This window comes from Erithacus rubecula (genome assembly GCF_903797595.1).
Source record: "Erithacus rubecula genome assembly, chromosome: 3".
NCBI lineage: Eukaryota > Metazoa > Chordata > Aves > Passeriformes > Muscicapidae > Erithacus > Erithacus rubecula.
In genome coordinates this window covers 62893082-62914100 of record NC_136689.1, presented here as the reverse complement: position 1 = coordinate 62914100, position 21019 = coordinate 62893082, and the positions used below count along the sequence as shown (strand labels likewise).

Genomic DNA, 21019 nt, shown 5'->3' with positions numbered 1-21019 from the left:
TTTTCATGTTTTCATGTCCCAGCTTACACACAACTCTTATCAGCCCACCATCTGGCCCCCAAGGAGCAGCCAGGTCCCTTCCCTTCTCTTCCCTCCTCATAGACACTCCCATTCCTGCCTTCTGCCACTACACGTCTCCAAAAAAGCAGGTGGGAGAGCTGCATGTTGGTTGTGTGCCCTGCTCCCTAGGCTGTCACAGAGTCATAGAATAGTTTGGTTTGGAAGGGACCTTAAAGATCATCTAGTTCTAGCCTCTTCCAGACTCCCTGTCATGGGCAGGAACACCTTCACTAGACCAGGTTGCTCAAAGGCTCATCAAACCTGGCATTGAACACAGCCAGACAGCTGCAGTCAATACTGTATTCTTGTACTTGGGGAAAATACAAAGTGGAATGAGAAGAGGAGATATGAAGCACAAATCTGGAAATGTGATGCCAAACAATTTACATGTTTTGATTTACTAGCTTAGTGTGACATCATCCTCCACAGATGTTTCCCTGAATTTTTCCAGGAGGTTCACAGGCACAGGAGCGCTCAGGATTCTTTGTTGCTGTGTGGTACTAATGTACTTTCATTAGTCCGAAACACTTTCTTTCTGTTTTGTATTTGTAGGAAACCGCATTACTCTTGGGCAAGGTATTTAACTGAGGTCCAAAGTTAATTTTTTTTTTTTTTTAATCTTTTCATCCTTATCTTCAGCAACTCCATGGGCTAGAAATACAGTCATTCTAAATGGGAGTGTATAATCCTCCAAAATGGCAAGTTACAGTAATGTTGTGTTTGTTACTTAATGCTGATGAGAGGATTAGCTTTTTTTATTTTTTGACATACACCAGAAATTCCTTGCTTTTACTTTCCAAGTGTTCAAAACTACCACTTAGCAGTGAGATTTCAAGCAATTCACTTGTGCATTTTCCTGATACCTGATTTCATCAGGTATTTGTATCTGCGTTTAAGTATGTCAATACATCTGAGAGGTAGTTTATTTAAATTGTTCTCTGCATGTCAATCTATAAGGCTTTAATTCAAGACTGAAATGTCTTCCGGAAATATTTACATCAGCTCAGACATCTATGATTGGCTTAATGCAGGAACTATTTGTGTCTATAGCTCGTGTCATACAAGATGTCACGTTTTCATAAAGTCACAGCTATTCTTAAAATCTCTGATGTTTTCACATTGAAGGATTTCACATTGAAGGAACAGTGCTACTAATAACAACAGTGACAACTTGAAAGGTTCTTTCTGTCTTCAGGCACATTCAATGCAGGGGCTTGTGCCCACAAAGAACAGTGAGAAAACTCTCCTGACTTCTGTGGGAACAGAAATAGTCTCTGATATAATTTAACCTAATTTTTCTTTGCTCTGGTCTTTAATGGTTAAGTACATTTTGATGTTCCCACTTAGCCAGTGGGGGCAAACTGATAAAAATGGAGATGTTTATGTGTTCTTTGCTCTGAGAGACAACATTAGAATATGGGCTTAACCCAGGGAAGTTTTCTGGCTCCTGTAAACCTCCTGTGTTGTGAGTCAATGTCTGTATCTGTTATTTCTATTTTAATTTTCTTCAGTTTAGTACATTTAGTTTAGACTACTAGCAGATGAAATCTGCTTGGTATATCCATTGCTGGTGCTAGACATAGCAAGAGCTGGTGTTGTTTTGACAGGCAGACAAACAGATTTACAGTTTTAAATTGAAATTCATCCTTTGGAGCTATTGTGAGAACTTGGTTAAAGCATTAATGAGATAATAAAGTAATGGTATTTTGACTTCTCCTGACAAGTATAGCAAATTTTCTGAGTGACAGTTCAGCAGAAGAGATTCCAACCTGCAAGTATAATTTTCAAAGGGACATTTTATAAATTAACATTATAAAACAGTCATTGGAAAAACATCTCCCTGATGGAAGTAAATGGAAACTATCTAATTCCAAATCCACTGTACAGTACATTGTTAAATCAGTGGCTATATTTTCAGACACAGCAACATTTTGAGCTTAGTCCTGCTGTAATGAATAGAAGGATTTCTTTCAACTTTATAGAATCTGAGGCCAGAACAAGCTCATTTTTGTGGTGGGAGGATGCTGAGCTAACAAACTGGCTAATTTGAGAGCATACCTACGCACACGCGCATAGTAAATTCAATAGGGTGCTAATTTTAGCTGATGTGAGCTGGGAGCAAGCCAGTTGTGGAAATGCAAGGTTTTTACTTGTTAGCTTCCTTGTAGTCTGCCTTGCATATGAGTAATGAGTGGGGTTTTTTTATACTTTCCTGATACTCCTTTAGCTCAGGGAGTTGTTGGTTTCCTTTGGTCTGCTTTGGAAGGGAAAATGCAATATATAAATGGATGACGAGTGATGACTTGGATAAAATGTACCAGTCTCTTAATAATTATATGCTTATGGGCTGACCTGGATGGAGCATTTCCTGGGAATCTCCTTGAACATATGTGTGAGATGTGTAAGAGGGCAAAAAGAGAGACTGTGCACATTTGTGGATAAAGGGCAGGTGAGGCTGGGGGAAGGACTCTGAGTAGCTCGGAGGTCTCAGAATTGGGAGCCTCCCACTGATGCTGAAGCAAACCTACCCTGGGGAGATCATCATTCCCACCTGCAACATGAAAAAACAGTTTCCAGAGTCTGGATATTCCATGGTTAGGACATCTAGATTTCAGTCAAATTGACTTTTTCTCTGCATTTGTCATGTTAAAAGCACCATTTAGCCCCAGAAGAAAGACCTGCTGTAAGGGACTTCTCCTAGCTCTTTGGCAAACCTCCTATTCCTTTCTCTGTCTTTAAATCAGGTTGTTAGGCGTGAGCTCTTTCCTGCTCTTCATTTCTAGTGAGTTGCTACAGGCAGTATGGAAATTGCTCCATTTGATCCCTGCTTTTCAAATGAAAGATTATGTTAAAGAAATGCAGAGAATGTGACTGAGGAGCTTGTTCTGTTAGAAGATCATTATGTGCAAGGATGGCTTAGTTAACATCTTGTTCCTTTCATTTGTGTTTTTTCTCCCCAGACTCCTGTTTGGATATTTTGTATTCAGTGTCTCATCTGGCCATGTAGCAGTTGCTGAAAACCCTTAGACTGGCTGCTGTTTCATGAGCCTGTCATTCTGTTTCCGTGGCTTTTCTTCCTAAAGCCGTGTTAGAGGTGGAAGTTGTTCTAATGATTTTCTAGCCAAATCTTAACTTTCCAGTAACAACTGGACATCCTTAAATTATAGACAGGTACTTTAGTTATGAAACTGTTGACAGCATTGCCTGGCACTCAAGGAAAATTTCCGGATATCCCTGAGCTATTTTAGTTAATTTCTGGCAGTGTACTTGCTCTAACGATTTAGATTTAGGAAGCTTTTATTTTTACATGGATAATTAGGTGGAACTGGTTTCTCCTTTGGCTTTGACTGGGAGCTCATTAATGTGCCTTTTGGGAGTCATCTTGTCTTTTTGCTTGTCTTTGGAGTGCCCAGCAAGGAAGAACTTCTCAGGCTGTGATGGCTGGTGATGTGAGTTATCATAGCATTGTCTCGACACACTCATAGTCAATGTGCTTTATCTTAACAGTACCTAATTGTGATTACTTTTCTAAGATTAGTATGGAGGATTCTGTGTAGATTATAGAGTTGTTAAAGAGCTATAATACAGAGAGAGCCAGTAAATTAATGCCACAGGCCTATATGCCTTAATATGGCAAACATTTCAATTATTTTTCAGGATGTTTAAAATGCTGTACTATACACCCTTGCTGAATGTTCATACATTTCCATTTCATGTGTGTAGTTAGGCATTAACCATACCCTGTGCCATCAGTGTCTGCTGTGTTTGCATTGCTTTCCTCTGTTTCTTACACCACAATAATGGCGGGAAATCTCGATCAGTATCAAATGGTATGTTTCACTTATTGTGTGTCATGCTGGGCAGGAAATTAATTCTTTTTTGGGGAAAAAAATCCTATTTCACTTTGGTCAGAGATTTTCAGATGTGTTGAAGTGTTGCATTTGATTCCTGTTTGCATATGGACGTTGGACTTTCTCAGTTGAAGCTCTCATGTTACCTCAGTTGTCAGATGTTTACTGCTGTTTGATCTTCAGTGTCTTCCTCATCAAGCATGCTGATTTTATGGCTAAAAATCTACTGGTTATTACTTTCTTTACTTGAGATGCTAGATGCACCAAATGAGACCAAACTGGAGGTGTTTCTTGGTCTTGTTAGCATAGGGCAGTTATTCCTTTACATTTCGTCAGAAGTCAAGCTTGTCTTGAAAAGGTGCCACCAGGAAGACAGCCCCAGACTGCAGCTTATCATTTACTCTTTACCTGTCCTAAGGCCAAACAAGGGTTGGCAGGCTCTCACACCTGAGATGAAACTGGATCACAGAAGAGCTTCCTGATAAGTCCAAGCCCTGTGCCTGGGGGCGAAGGTGTCTCCCTTTCCTTATGCTGAAATGTTATTGCACAATTTATAGAGCTGATCCGCTCTGCCCTCTGCCCTCGCAATGTGTTTCACCATTTATGAGGACTAGCCCAGAGGACACCTTTGAGGCTGGAACCTTTAAACCTGTCAGTTGCTCTATTTCACTCAGGAGCTTATGTGTGTTCCTGGTTCTTTTATGGTTTGAATTAATGACTGGATCATATCTGTGTCTCTTCACTGTAGCTTCGATTGGTCCAGAGCATTATTCTCCCCTTTCAGCTCCACTGTAACTTTGCAACTTGAACACTGGTGAGGGAGGTCCTGAAACCTGGGGGCTGAGGAGCCCCTTGCTCACTCCCACACCAGCTGCTCTCCCCCTCACGAGAGAAGAATAGGCAGGTCTGTTATTTCAGAGAAACTTTACTCAAAGGCAAGAAATGCTTCTTCCTTTCCTCAATGTTACCTTCACATACCTTCCCAGTTCACTCCTGTAAACACGGAATTAGTGGAAGCAGTAGATTGTGGAGTTTAAACTTTACCATTTATACTAAACATTATTAAATAATATTTGCCAGTTTGTTGCAATTGCTTATTTTTTGTAGCCAGCAATGTAGGTATTTCTTGGAATGTCTGTAGTTGAAAACCCCAAATTTCCCTATGAGCAGATTGTTTTTATATTGCATTGGTTTTGTTGAGGGGCCTGTTAGTTTTGCCATTAGTGAGATGAAATGTGAACAGAATTTAGTGGTGGGATTTGTTTCACAATGAAAGTTCAAATGGGAAAAGGAAAATAGAAAAGCAGGATTCCTGGAGATGCTGTTCCTGGTGTAGTGAGAGAATGTATCATTGATGTGTATTCTGATCATGATGACTTAACAAGATGAAGACCTGTTGGAAGCATGCAAACCGTGTCTTGGATATGAACATGAGCAAAAGTACTTTACAGACATTCAGCTTTATCTGTTCCAGTCTCACAACAATGGAAATTGATGTGACCTCTGATAACTATGATAAAATGGCTTCTAGTATAGAGCTGGGGACAAGGGGACACTGTTTCCCACAATATTGCTATATCCAGGTGAGGTTGGCTGAGTGGACAACCAGAGTAGCAGTTCAACAGGTACAAATGCAGAGCCCTGCACCCAGGCGGGAGGAGCCCCAGGCTGGGGACTGACAGGCCAGAGAGCAGCTCTGTGGAAAGGCCCTGGGGGTGGTGGGCAGCAAGCTGGGCACCCACCAGCAGCACACCTGGCTGCAGGGGAGGTCACAGCATCCTGGGCTGCGTGGATGAAAGCATGATCACATCAGGAGAAGGAGAAGAAGAAGGAGTACTCAGCAATTCTTGAAGCATTTTTAGATACTCCAGTTATACCAGCAGCACCCCACTCCCCCCAGTGCAGGAGGAACATCAGAAACCTGAAATGAATTCAGTGTTGAGGCACCACAACCATCAGGGCAGGAGCATTTGCCCTCTGAGGAGAAGCTGAGGGAAGCTCATTCAGGCTTGAGAAAAGGTGGTTTTGGAGGTGGTTTTCATGTAGTCACATTCTTCACAGTGGAAAATGGTGAGAGGATGAGAGGCAATAGGAACAAGTTGAAACAAGAGTGGTGCAGACTGGCTTGTTCCCTTCAAGGACAGACAAGCAATGAAAGATGTTGCTTATAGAACCTGTGTAGACTCCCTCCTTGAAGGTGTCCAATACTTTATACTTCAAAGCCCTGTGGACTCAGGTCTGATCCCATAGCTGGTCCTGATTTGAGCAGGAGGCTGGACTAGAGGTTTTCGGAGGTCCCTTCCCACCTGAATTGTTTTGTGATGGTATGAAATATCAGTTTTCAGTTTGGAAAATTCACTCAGTGGCAGAGGTACTGGATGTGATTTCTTGGTGTGTGTATAGATCAATATATATTTCTCTACAATTGCTTTTAATATATGAACTTAAGAAATACTGATTTTATGGGCTTGCCAGGGTGTGATGGTAGGGAGCATTAAAATTTAATTTGACTTTACAAAAGTGTATGCAGTTATTGAAGTTATACAGTTATTGAAGTTAGTGGCATTCAGATGGGTGCAGGTACTATATATTAACACAGGTGCACCTTTTTTGGAGATGGTGTAGGGGATTATGCTGATAAATTAGTCATTCCAGTACAGAAATCTGGTGTGAAATGATCCTTGAAAGAGGATTGGGGAACCTCTGCCTGACAGCCAGTACAGTATCTCTGATGGGTCACATATCAACATTGTCTGTTAAAAACACCAAGAAAAATAATCATGTCCTTACAGACAGTGTGAAATCCTGAAGCCATACTCACTTTATCCATGCCCTATGGAATCATCTGCTGTTTGCTGGTATGAATAAAAGGACAAACATTGGCACTGGTGAACAGTTGATCCAATCCCTGTCATATTGCTTTAGCCTTTGAATGTCAAAGCTCCTCCCTGCTTTTCTTTTCAGCTAATCCATGTTAAAATGTTCTTTACATACAAATCCAATGTTTTTAAAGGTCTGCTCTAGATATGTTTGGACTGGTGTTCTCAGTAATAAAAGTACATAAACATGCATTAATCCTGCTGACAGGAGTTTTCAAATACCACTGCTGCCTTGTACTGCCCCAAGTTCTGTCACTTGCCTCCTGACCTCTGAGACAGGGAGCAACCACCCCCTGGACACTTCATGAAGTCTGAAATCAGGCACCTGAAATAAGACTGTTAAAATTGTTGGTGATTTGCTTTAAAATCCTATTCTATTTGAACTCAAAATTAAACATGGCACTCGTGTTAATCATGTTCAAATCTTTGTGCTGACTTGTTGGCTATGAATATTTTTATAGTTGTATGGATGTGTTATGTAGTCAAGGTTTTGTTGTTTGGGAAAAATGTAATTTTAGGGAAAATATTTATGGCTGTTCTTAACATGTAGGAAGCGGTATGAAGCCAAATTACCTAAAAAGGTAATTTATTAAAAAATGAATATTTAGTTATTACTTGCTGCATTTAATGTGAGTTCTGGTGGCCTTATATTTGCCAGCAAGACTTATTTTTTATTTTATAATCATGTTCTTTACTTATTCATGGAAACAGACCCAGTGAGGTGATTCATGAGTGCTTTTGATAGTTTTGGTGAAATCAAAATTAAAGAGTATGTAAGCTTATCTTAAACCAGAATAAGTCTCTCTCTTTTGGGAACCCTTCAATCTTTGGATCACTAGCATTTTTGGGTGTCAGAGGAACCTCTTAGCCATTCATTTAAGACATCAATTAGTAGTTGAAGACTTTCAGAAGAGACTTGGTCTTACTTGCAGTGCCCTGAGAGCCAAAGTACAGATTAGGAGCTAAAAATCTGGCTCTTGGATTTGAAGGTATGGTCTTTGTATAGGAGCCAACAGTGATTTTTTAAAATTCTGCAATGTCAAGTGAGTGCATGAGATGAAAATTATGGTGCTCACTGGACTGCAGAGACAGATAGTGGTTGCTTGCTCCATGTTCACAGGGTGACACTGAGGGAGAAGGGAGTGGTGCCCTTCCTTGGTTCCCTCTTCCTCTTTTATATAAGTTCAAAGCACTATTAGAAGGGAGAGAAAGAGAGTAGGTGTTATAATAACATGTAGGCTTTGAGACAGGCAGTTCTGGAAGTTACTTAAAACCATTGAGATCATTTTGTCAAGACACTGTCTGGTTCACCAGTAAATGCTTTGCAAGAAAAAATCAGATCACTTATAACTTCCCTTATTTGCTGTGTGAGCTACTTCACAGATTGCTATCTACACCATCACACCTGTGTTCTTTTGTTCTATTTCCTGTGCATGGAGTGAAGTGCATCAGAGAAATTGTAGGTGAAAAAAATCATGTTTAGAAACGTCAGTTTTTTCTTGTCATGTTTTGAGTGCAGAATTCATGCTGAAACAAAGGGATTAAGTGGAAAATCTTGAAAGCAGGCAGAACAAAGCCAACCAGGCAAAGCACAAAAAGATGTTCTGGTGTCCCTGGAATGTGAAAAGTGATGTACTGAGCACAGTGGCATTGTCCCCTCTTCTTCTGGCCTGGGTAACTTAATCCTATTTGATGTAATACAGCTTTATGAGAAAGATTCTTTCTAGACACCTGATTGAGGTGACAGCAGTTCTCAAAAATACCACTTCACCACCAGAGGAAAAGGGGAGTTACCACTGAATGATGAGAATGGCTGGGTGACTGCAGAAGGGGTGAGCAGAGCACATGGTGTGACAGAAAGAAAAGCAGATCAACTTTGTACTTTTTTCCCACATGATGAAAAAAGTTTTTGTTCAGTGTTGGTGTGGGGAAGTCATCATACTCTTGAAAGTTGAAAGGCAGAGGAGTCCTTAGCATTTGGGGACTGATGCTTTCTGCCAGTTTTGTTGATGCCTCTGGAAATATTGATGCAGTTGACCTTTGTGCAATCATGTAGCTGTAGATTAAGAAACGTGTGATGGAATATCTTTAGTATAAACTGGGAATGCAAAGCAAAGACTTAGAAAAGAACAATGACCAGCTAAAAATAAGTGAAACAAAGTTGTTGGTAGTTCTTTTGTTTTTTTCCAGATATGCCAGAAATTTGGTTGTTAGCACACATAAGGTGAATATTTCCAAAGAATAATAATAAAGATTTCTAAATTATCCAGGATTAGGGTAGAACATGAGTCTTAAACAATTTTTAAGTCATATAAAGTCATTGTCAAATAAGTACATTTTCCTAGATTTTATAGATGGATACACTGAAGGAATTCTGTCACTCTGCAATCACAAACATGTAGAGGCAGAGATACAAATAAGAAATTAGTTCTCAATATTTATGTAGACTAGAATTTTATTGGTATAGAAGCAGCACAATTGTACTAAAGATTGAAAAAACCCCACTTTTTCAATATGTAATGCAACACATAACTTGCTTTTGTTTATTCTTTTTTTTTTTCCTTTAAAGTTTCCAAACAGTTTTTATACTCTGGCATGTGTCAAACAGCATTTTTAAAAGTAAAGCAGTAAAGAGATTATGGAAAATTCTGATCTTGTTATTCAAAGTGAATGAATCTTTTTAATTGCTTGATTGATAGATTAGAGGCACATTTTTACTTCCTTTAAGGCTTTTGTAAGCCACATTTTATCTTTCAGCTATGTTGGTTTCCAGTTCACCAGCACACTGTGCAGGTTGAGTATCCTTGTTCTTTGGCACTGTATGGTTGAAACCCAGAAACAGTAGCTGTGAATATTCCAATATATCAGGAAGCACCACATCATTTGATTGTTCAATTGCTGCAGTATGAAACAACGTGGTCTTTTTTTTGTGTACATTTGCTTGGATGTTTGCAATTCATGGCACTCTTACTTTCCTAGCTGTGTAATCTGCCCAGCTCTTCCCCTAGTGCTCCGGTAAAAACACCGGAGTGTGATTGGTGTGGAGGCGTGATTATGACAGCACAAAAGCTGCAGTGTGTGCATAAAAGGAATCACTTATGCGCAATTAACGTGGCCATGTTTCAGAGAGATCACCAAAGCATGGCTAAAAGCACACTTTTATGTAATTACCTTGTTATTTTCTCTTTGATTTGTGTAAAACTGGTTTTTGTTGTTATTGAAGAAAAAGCAGTTGGAATAGACTATGAATTGTAAAGAATTCACCCTTCATTATATGAATGATTACTTATTAGTCTTAAGTCACTATTAAATTATGAGGCAATGGAAAGTACAAAACATGATGGGAGACTACTTGGCTTGGAATATGTTAAATCCAGCCTAATAGGAATAGGCTTTGATGATACAGCAATAAATCCAAAGTTCATTTAGAGGTTAAATGAACAATTGCCGCAGAAATTTCTCTCTGGATGCCCAAGAGGAGCACAAAGTTACCAGAACTGGGATATGGAGGCAGTAGTTCTGGCAATGGAATCAAGCATCTCTTTCAAGAGACTGCTGAATGTGGCAAAACAGACTCTTACTCTTCATAGGTAAGCTTTTGCTAGTAGGGCTGGGAGAGGAATGCAATGAATTATGTGTGCTGTGGTTTCACCCCAGCCAGCAGCCAAGACTCTGTAATTCCCATTCTAGCCACTGTAAAGGAGGTTAACTCTACCCCAGCCAAAACCAGCACATTGTGTGATATGTTGTCTTTAATCTTTCAGTTTGCAGGGTAATCTGAATATCCATTCACCCTAACGGAATATATGTGTATAATTAAGTTGGCATCAAGGCAGAAATTAGGTTTTGAAATTCCAAGTATCTGGCATTACCACACATCCCAGCTGGGTTGTGCTCTGGCATGGAGAAAACGTAACATCTTTTCTTTTTTTCCCCTACTGGTCACTTTGCATTCTCTTCTGCTACACATGCTTTAGGCATTGCCTGGATTTCCTCTACACTGAGCAGGAATTTCACTCTGGATTCATCAACTACAGTATCTCTTGTCAGATGCACACAATGCATTGGCTTCCCTCTCATCACAGTATGGAATCCAGCTGGTGTTTCTGCAAGAGGACAGTCCTTGTGCCAGTCCAGGGGGCTGTAGGGCTGATGGGTACTGGGAAGTCTGAGCTTCCTCCACTTGCCTCCTTGTGAAGCTGACTGTGAGGATTCCACCCCTTTATATGTTGTTCTAAGGCTGTTCTTTACTTACAAGTGCACATAAACCTCTGTTCCTGAGTTACTCATGCAGGAAAACCTACATAGGGTTATTCAGTGCTGCTTCCCCAAAATGTGTCTGAGCCTTCCCAGAGCCATCAGCCCTCCAGTCACATTGGATTCCTCCTTTACTTTTAATATTGGCAGTCAGACGAGTAGGGGTTTTGCTAACAGCATGATGAAGGAGTTGTTAAAGCCTAAAAAAATGAATTTGCATTAATTTAATATTTAGCTTCCTCTGTCCTCCCAGTGAAGCTAGTGGAGGCAGTGGCTGTGACTGCGTCTATCTTAGCATAGAAGTAAAAAAAAAAAAAAGCTGATAGATTATCATACCTTTCAGGTAGACAAAGGTTTGTAACTTGGATATCCACTAAAAAAAAAAAAAGCTGCTGTGTATCAACATTGAAATTCAGTCTATTTGTGGTTTTTGTTATAGAGGGAATTGGACTGCCTACAAATGCAAGTTCTTCCCACAAAATTATTATTCTGCTGAATAATGCTCCAATTCATTTGCTATTCCCTACCCCCCTGAAACTCTGCATGCATAGCTGCTTAAAATCAGCAACAAGTGTAGCTAGTAATGAAATAATTCAGATTTAGTTTATTTTGTTTCATGATGCACAAATAGGAAGTCATTTAAGTGTGACTGATTTTATTCATCCACAGTAGTTGCTCATCTGAAAGGCTATTGAAATTCAGTAATTGGAGTTCTGAAATATAGTATTTGACAGATGGTGTGGGTGGTTGTGCCATTTCCGTGATAAATCTACTTACAAATATAACCATGAGGAAGTTGTGTTCATTCCTTGACTACGGGAACATATAGATGGAAAAAGCAACAAACATTACATATGTGTCTTGGTTTTTCATTTTCCTCCTATAATAATTTAAATTCTTAAACTAGTGTAAGAGAGAGGCTTCTGAACTTGTCTGAAAAGGAGTTGCTAAAATATTCCTTCAGTAGCCTTCTTTTTCTTACATTTCCTTTGAAGCTTTTCCTATAGCAAATTACTTTTGTAATGTCTTCAAGCTTTAGTTAGAAAGCATTGCTCATCTTAGATGAGCAAAATAGATCTTCTCTAAGATACACTTACTGTTAACTGAAAGTATTGGAGGCTGGAGAGACAGACAGTCCTGTTGCCCCAGGGCTTACTGTTGAAACTTAGAGATGGTAAAATGATATAAATAAAAAATATACTGCATTATCCAGTTTGAATATTCTTTTTTATTCTCTTTCTGTTTTAACAGAAATCACTGATGCTGGTACTAGAGGAACCCAAGATACAATTAAAGGTGTGAAAAGAAAAAAGATTGTGTCTGAAAACCATCTTAAAAAAATACCAAAATCGCCTTTGAGAAACCCTGCTGAAGCCAAGGTTAAGCAAAATGTAGACCCTTCACCGCTAAAAGCTCTTCCGGATGCCTCCGAACATGCCAGGGCAAAGGATCACCTGCCCGTGCAAAATGGAAATCAATGTACCAAACAGAATGGGGGAGCACTTAGCAGCGAGATAAGTGTTGAAACAACCAAATCTGAGACATCAATGCAGACAAAGCTTTCACTGGCGCATCAGTCCTTAGATTTGTGTAAACAGGCAGCGGGGGATACTGATGCAAACCAACTGAACTCAGAGAGGAAGCCTCCCTCAAACTCCTCATCAAGTAATACAAAGACTGACAGTAATGAATGTATTAATTTTGTTGATTGCAGTACGTCGTCCCCGTGTACACGTACTGCATTCGATGTCTTACTAAAAGCTATGGAGCCTGAACTGAACACCTTAGCACAAGAGTGCCCCCCTTATGGAATGCAAATAGAGAAACTGAGACCAAATAAAACTGTAAGCACCTCTTCTAGTCTCACGTCCAATACAATAAGTGTCCAAAATCAGTCTACTTTGTCACAGCAGGAGTTTGCAGCTGGACCTCACTATTACCCGTTGAACAGTGTGCATGTAGCAACAACAGCCAAGACTGGACAAGCACAAGGCCAATCAGTTTCTCATTCACAAGACCTTATTACTAAGACCAGTCAGCAAAATCACCAGGTTGTTATGTGTCCAAGTTTAACTAGGTCGCTGGTGCAACAGCAGAGTCAAGAAAATCCCAAGCTCCAGCAGATCTACAGCATAGCAGTGACATCGTCTGTCGTTCACACCTCATCTTCCACTGTAACTCAGGTTTTTTCTCAAAACCCGTTAGTAGCTAGTTCGTCTTCACCATTGTCAATTAACACATCGAGTTCAACACACTTGTCTATAGGTCCGGTGTATAATTCAGCCCAGATAGCATCAGTTGTAAACCATGGTGTAGAACAAATATGTAACCTCTTGAAAGACCAGAAGCCTAAAAAGCTAGGGAAATATGTCTGTGAGTATTGCAATCGGGCCTGTGCCAAGCCCAGTGTTCTCCAAAAGCACATCCGATCCCATACTGGAGAGCGACCATATCCTTGTGTGACGTGTGGGTTTTCATTTAAAACCAAAAGCAATCTCTACAAGCACAAAAAATCTCATGCACACGCCATCAAACTTGGACTTGTCCTACAACCAGATTCAGGTGGCCTCTTCTTATCTCATGACTCAGACAAAGCACTTAGCATTCATTCAGATGTGGAAGAAAGTGGTGAAAGTGAAGATGAAGGCACTGCAGATGAAAGGCAAGATGATCAAGAACTGGAACCTGCACAATTAGTGAAAGTCATTTCGAGTGCAGAAACACTGCAGAAAGGAAGCCCTATTCCATTAAACAACCCAGACTGTATACCAGGTGACTCTTCATTACATGATGCAGAGCCTCAAGTAAGGGCAGCTTTACCAAAAGTAGTAGTTCATCCTGTAAATGTTTCTCCATTGAGGGCCGATAGCCCAAAAGTGACAGAGCCAGCACCTGAGCTTTCTGCAGCACAGAGAAAAGGAGATTCTAAAGTCACACCTCTTCAGTCAAATTTAACAAATGCAGCCTCATTCAAGGAGAATGACGTAAAGCAGCACCAGAAGATGGAAGCAGGCTTGTTAGAGGAACAGCCAGGATCAGCAGGAGGACCAGGGCATGCTCAACTCCAGAGACAACAGGCAACTGATGGTTCTCAAGATCAGCAAGGAAAATGTCTTTTAAGCCCTAGAAGTTTAGGTAGTACTGATTCTGGTTATTTCTCTCGTTCTGAAAGTGCCGATCAAACAATGAGCCCTCCAGCTCCTTTTGTAAGGGGGTTGTTGACCTCTGAGAAAGATCCAAATAAAAATCTGCCCTGTGTGCCACGAGCAAGTGGCATGGTAGCATCAGTGGTGCAAACTGTTTGTGCTGAAAAAAATCTGATTCTCTCTGGCCAAATGCGACCTCCCTTGGCTACAAAAACTCTTGAGGAGCGTATCTCAAAGTTAATTTCTGATAATGAGGCCGTTGTGGATGACAAGCAGTTAGATAGTGTGAAACCAAGAAGAACATCTCTTTCGAGAAGAGGAAGCATAGATTCACCAAAATCCTACATATTTAAGGATTCTTTCCAGTTTGATTTAAAGCCCATGGGAAGAAGAACTAGCTCAAGTTCTGATATACCAAAGTCTCCTTTCACACCCACTGAGAAATCCAAGCAAGTTTTCCTTCTTTCTGTACCATCCCTTGACTGTTTACCTATAACTCGAAGTAATTCCATGCCTACCACCAGTTACTCAGCAGTACCTTCTAATGTCATACCTCCCTCCCATCCCCTTCGAGGAAGCCAGTCATTTGATGATAAAATTGGTTCTTTATATGATGATGTTTTTGTGTCAGGACCCGCCACTCCACTGAACCAAGGTGGACATCCTCGGACCCTGGTTAGACAGGCAGCAATAGAAGATTCTTCTACTGGTGACGGCCAAGGTCTTGGACCAGTGCGATCAGTAGAAGAAGGTTATCTGGGGTGTAATTTATCAAATGAATCCTTACTGCAAAGGAGCAAATCCCTGGCACAGGGATCAAATTTAGAAAAAACAAAGAAGTCCCCTCAGGTGCGAGGAACAATGTTTGAATGTGAAACCTGCAGGAACAGATATAGAAAACTGGAAAATTTTGAAAACCACAAGAAATTTTATTGTTCAGAGTTGCATGGACCTAAAACTAAAGCAGCAATCCGGGAGCCTGAACACAAAACTGCTCCAAACAGTACACAGCCTCAAATTCTACATTACAGAGTCACAACTTCAACTGGTGTCTGGGAGCAGACACCCCAGATAAGGAAAAGAAGGAAAATGAAAAGTGTTGGTGATGATGATGACCCACAGCAAAATGATACGAGCGTACCATCGAAGAACACAGAAGGCCAAAGCAAGCCAGCAAATTCTTCCAGTCTGTCAAAACACAGTGCCACAACCGTGGTGGGATCACAACAACCAAGCAAACTTCTGCTTCAGAATTCCCAAATTCAGCTTGTGGCTCGCGGCACAGATCAGACTACTGAGCCAAAGATGGCTCCACTCATTGAAAAGCAGGCAAGTTCTTTGCAAGAAAAGGTGGAGTTGAAGAGACAAGGGACTGGCATTTCAGTAATACAGCACACGAATTCACTGAGCAGAAATAGCTCATTTGAGAAATCAGAGTCATTTGAAAGAGTATCACCAGTTTCTTCTCAAGAGCCCAACAAGGCTGCAAAGCACCGCTCTTTGAATACAGTTGTAATCCAAGAAGACAGACACTCTCATCTGAGCACTCCCCAGCGTCACCAACCCTTGTCATCAGAACTACCCAGAGGGGAAGTTCAGGGAAGCCAATTAGTTTCTAATGAGAGGAGTGCTCCACTTCAGCCATCAAGACTCGTTCGCCAGCATAACATCCAGGTTCCTGAAATACTGGTCACAGAAGAACCAGACAGAGAGCAAGAAAACCAATGCAACGACCCGGAAAAGACAGAAAGGTTTAACTGGCCACAACGCAGTGAAACGCTGTCGAAATTGCCGACAGAAAAGCTTCCACCAAAGAAGAAGAGAATTCGGTTGGCTGAAATGGAACATTCATCTGCTGAATCAAGCGTTGACTCCACACTTTCCAGAAGCCTAAGTCGGGAGAGTAGCTTGTCTCATGCCTCCAGTTTCTCAACTTCATTTGATAAAGATGACACTTTAAAGGCTGAGAACCTTCCCAAAGCAGAGCCTGTTAGTAAGTCTTCAGAATTCCTCATGATTCCTGCTGGCTCACACGCACTGGCAGTGCCTGGACCTCATTACCGGGAAATGAGACGTGCTGCCTCAGAGCAGATCAGCTGCACGCAGCCCTCCATGGAGGTTGTGGACTACAGGAGTAAGTCTTTTGACTGTGGAAGCATGTCTCCATCAAAACCTGTCTCGCTTGTAGAGGTAGCCACTCCAAAAGTGTCATCTGCAAATGGAGCTGCTGGACACGTGCCTCTGCTAGAAAGGAGGAGGGGGCCATTTGTAAGACAGATATCTTTAAATATTTCTCCAGAAAATCAACAGCCTCAAGTGAAATCAACTTCTTCATTGCAGACAGCTCATGCCACAGATGTGTCCACAGTGCCATTGCACAGGCTGCAGACCTCTAGCAAATCCTTGGTGGAGTTTCCTTCAAGTACTCAGCATTCACAGACTAACTCCAGGCCCCATTCAGCAATTCAAGATTGTAATCCTGTTAGCCTATCTTCAGCACAGCAGCCTCTAGATCACATGTTGAATAATCAAGGCCAACCATCCTTGACTCATCAGCCTTCCCAGCCACCTACTAAAACATCAGCCCAAGGGGAGCAAGCAAGCACGAACTCGCTTTCTTGTCATCCTGATGAAAAAAAGGACTGTTTTGCTCCAAAGTATCAACTTCAAGTTAAAACATTACATATAGGTCAGCCATACTCTTCTAAATTACTAAAAAATACTTTATCAGCTCAGACTGGTCCAAGTCAAGTTGGGGTAGACCAGAATGCATCTTCCTTTGAAGTGCAGACAAAACTCTCTGACATGTCTAACCCATACTCTGTGCCTCCTCTAAAGCAAATTGTTCCTAATAACTGCAGCAGTCAGATCCATCAGATTCCTCCGTTTGTGGTTCCCGTCCGTATTCAGAGCAGTATGCCATCCTATGGCTTTGCAACTGTTACACCCCTGCCTCACATTTTAGTGACCCAGGATCAGGGCAATCAGTCCGTCTGCAAAACAAATGTTGTGACAGTGCCAACTCTTGAAGGCAAAACTCAGCTGCCAAAATCTCACAAAGATCATCAGAGGACTTTGCCAAATTCATTTGAATTTGAAAATTCACCACTGGAAAGTGGAACCAGAAATTCACCTTTGTCAAGCTCTTTGAATATCATTCAGAAAGTGCCAGTTAGCGGGCTCTTCCCTCAACCAGAAGTTACAGCTTCAAGTAAACGAATGCTTTCCCCAGCAAACAGTTTAGATATTGCCATGGAAAAACAGCAAAAGCGTGTTAAAGAGGAGAGTGGAGCTGCTTGCATGACAGATGCTAGACCATCACACTCACTGAGCGTTAGATCTAATGACCCTACTAGTAAGCAAAAGAAACCAGTTTTGGTAAGACAGGTTTGCACCACAGAGCCTCTTGAAAATCACCTCTTGGATCCTGATGTTGGTACACAGCACGAAAAAAGCAACATGGCCAGTACTTCAGACCCTCCTGACCATCAATCTTCTGACACTGGGGTTTCAGAAACCCTAAAGAAGTCACCAGAATCTGAAGACCTTAAGTCTTCCACATCACCGGTGTTTGTAGTCAGGAAGCCTTCTGAATTGTCTCCAGTGAGTAGCCAGGGTTCTCTTCTCAAGGCTGTAAGTAGCAGCCAAGAGAGAAGATCCCCAAGTAACAGTGATGAGAGTGCTCACGTCAGCAGCCCGGGCCAGGCAAAGCCTGTAGTGACACTGGCTGTGATGAATGCAGGAGAAATACAGAGGTTGTCCTTTCCAAGCCTCAAGACCACAACAAATTTTACCTGGTGTTACCTGATGAAGAGAAAACCATTGCATCTGCTGCAAAATGATCAAAAAATCTCTGCCTATTCCACATGGACCATTAGTCCCAACAACCCTAATCCACTCGGTTTGTCGACAAAGGTAGCTCTCTCCCTCCTCAATTCCAAACAAAAAGTTGAGAAACCACTGTACACTCTAGCAAGAACTACACACCCCAGATCTGATGTATTGGTCTATTCAAGCAAGTGGAAGAACAGCTTGACCAAGGTATTTATGCTATGTTTAATATATTCTGATCATTTACAGAGGATTTGCTTTGGAATCATGCTTCTTCATATTTAGGAGAATGTGATATGCCTGACACATACCATATATGTGCTTATTTATTCTAATTATGCTGGATCAAACTGCTAAAAGATCTTAAGTAATTCAATTAGGAAACCTGTTCGTAAGGATTTATCATTTTTTAATGGAAATTAGTTCCTGGGCATAAATTTGTGTATTAAGTATTTATAAGTGTTTAGCAATTTTTTGTCATGCAAAGGGTAGAACAAAATAAGTCTGATATAAATATTTTTTTAACGCTTCTAACTTAAATTAATTTAAGATCACAATTGCATATTTTGCCTTAAAAGTCATCTAAGGAAATAACAATAGGTGTATTTTTTGCTTCAAAAGAGTTCTTGGACATGTGTCCATGGATACACGATGAAAAACAAGTTTTCACCCTCACTGATCATTTAATTTTAAGAGGACCATTTCTCTTTCTCCCACCTAGGTTAATCAGTTATGTGAAATAATAACAAAAATAGCAAGGTTTAAACAAAATTTCCACTGCCATAAAACCACTGACAACTTATTGGATTGATATGACTCCAAAGATAACATTAAATCTTGTGCTGAGGAATGTAATCCAGGCAAAGGTTGTGACCCACATAAAAAGCCACATCATTCAAGAGTCCGAAGTGGCAGAGCAAAATAGTCTCATTATTTCCTTAGCTGCTTTGGGCTGCAGAGAAATGATCAAGATTTTACTTGCTGGACAGTTTTGTTATGGACAGGAGCAAAGCTGTTTGGTGAAGACTGGATTTGGTGTTCCTTATGACTGAACCACTGCTGTGTGTGGGTGAAGATGGCTCCTAGCCCCACATTCTGGCAGCAGGTGTCTGTGTCTCTGATGGATCCAGCAGTGGATTTTATTGTCCAATCCAGTGAAGTTGTAAAGCTCTCTGAAGCCTGCTGCACAGTTTCACTTTTCCTTGCTCTGTGCTGCATATGCCATGTCTTTGCTTCCAGATACATGGGAGCTGTCAAAAACAGGGCATCATCAAAGCTACAGACTTTCCTTTCTCCATGATCCTTCAGGGCATGGAAATGGTCTGGCAAGAGGGTAGAAGTGGCTGTAACTTGTCCTACTGCCATCAGCAAAACATCCCAGACATTGGGACTCAGGGTCCATAGGCCAGCAGTCACTCTAGAGGAGACATTCCACAGCCTTGGGAAGAGACCCCTGTTTGTGTGGGTGTTGAGAGGCAGAAACTGCAGCTGTCAGAGGTCACCCTGGAATGTTCCTGTGTCTGCTAAATGTTGTGCTAAGATACAACATTGTCAGTGAGGAGAAAAGCAATAGGAAGAGAAACTGTGAGATAGGAAGAAGTAGTTTCAGAATTACAGGACGAGTTGTGAAGATACGCTGAGACCTTTAAGGCCAAAAGGGCAGTGGAGTTACACCTGGTCCTCCTGAAATCAGTGGGAGTCTTGTTAACATTTATATTGGAGTTCAAAACTATATCCATAGTGATTCCTGCAGAAAATGCATATGGGCTGCTGATTCTGTTTTAGTGCTGTAGTTGAATCAAATTGTTGATTCCATGTTAGTGTGCTGCCTTGGTTTTAAACTCTTACTACCTTCTTTTTTCAGTCTGCTTCCTCATACATTTCATGAGATGTTGCACTTAAATAGTGCTAAATTAAAAAAAAAGGGAAACAAATGTTTAGCTTTTTTCATTGTGTTTGGTTGAGCGAGTCTTTCTCAGGCAAGTCTCATATCCTGGTGTCATTGAGTCATGTTTGTTTTATTTTTGAAGAACAGTCTATCAGAAGAAATTCAGTGATAGCAAAGCAATTGTATGCATCTTGAAAAACAGATTTTTTTCTACAAATTCTGTTTAGAATACAAATAATGGATTATAATATTTTGGAAAAATATTTTGACAGCACTGTTTTAAAACACTCCAGGAGTGCTTAAATGCTGTAATAGGCAGCTGTCAGGTACATTTACAGTGCTTCTGCCACAAAAGAAACACATTTACTAATCTTTCTTCAGTCTTTCTTGCTGACGTTTTGAATGAAGCACATGAGCATGATGGAAATGAAGAATTTTCAAGCTCTGCTTGGGCTGATTTACAAGCTTTGTTCAGAGCCATTACTAAGGAAAAAAAGTCCAGCAAATAAAGTTTAATTGGCACCACAGATTGTATGAGCAAGGTGTACCATGGCAGAAGTTAAAAGTTTCAAAGACCTGATAGGTTTTTCTAGCTAATACTTCCAGAGTTTGTCTTCTTTCTCTTCTAATAATTTAGGCAGCAGGATTTCAGCTGTTTTCCAGAATGCTGCTTCTGCTATTACAATAGACCTCTGTGTTACCAGTCTCCAGTTAGACCTGGTAATGGAATAGCTGATGCCAACTTGGAAACTTCCTCACAGAAGCCATGTTTAAAAAAAGCAAAACCTGAAATTCCTCAGCTCAGGCCCAGTAATTCCACTGAGCGCTTTTTTGTTGGAGTCTGAGGATGGAAAGCATTGCAGATAATTTCAGAAATTATTACTCCATTAAAAAAAAAAAAAAAACCAAACACAAAACCAAAAAAAACAGCAGAAACAAAGCCAACAAAGAAAATAGAAAATATTTTTTTTCAAAAATTGTTGTTGATTTCTTGCTTAGAAGATTGGCAGCGTCCTGAGTTCCTTGGAGAACCGTGGTTTGGATTGCAGGTGTTGAGGGTTGTGTTTGCTCAAGGGGTTTGCACATTTTAACCCTGATCTGACAGAG

General features: G+C 40.7%; 1 protein-coding gene across 4 annotated transcripts in view; it reads left to right on the top strand.

Moving 5' to 3' along the window:
• Positions 1-21019, top strand: part of HIVEP1 (HIVEP zinc finger 1) — a 126273-nt gene that overhangs the window by 75155 nt on the left and 30099 nt on the right. For all 4 annotated transcript variants that reach the window (XM_079300822.1, XM_079300823.1, XM_079300824.1 and 1 more), the window contains one exon: positions 12299-18234. In XM_079300822.1, the coding sequence (XP_079156948.1) occupies positions 12299-18234 (5936 nt within the window). The remainder of the gene's footprint in view (positions 1-12298; positions 18235-21019) is intronic.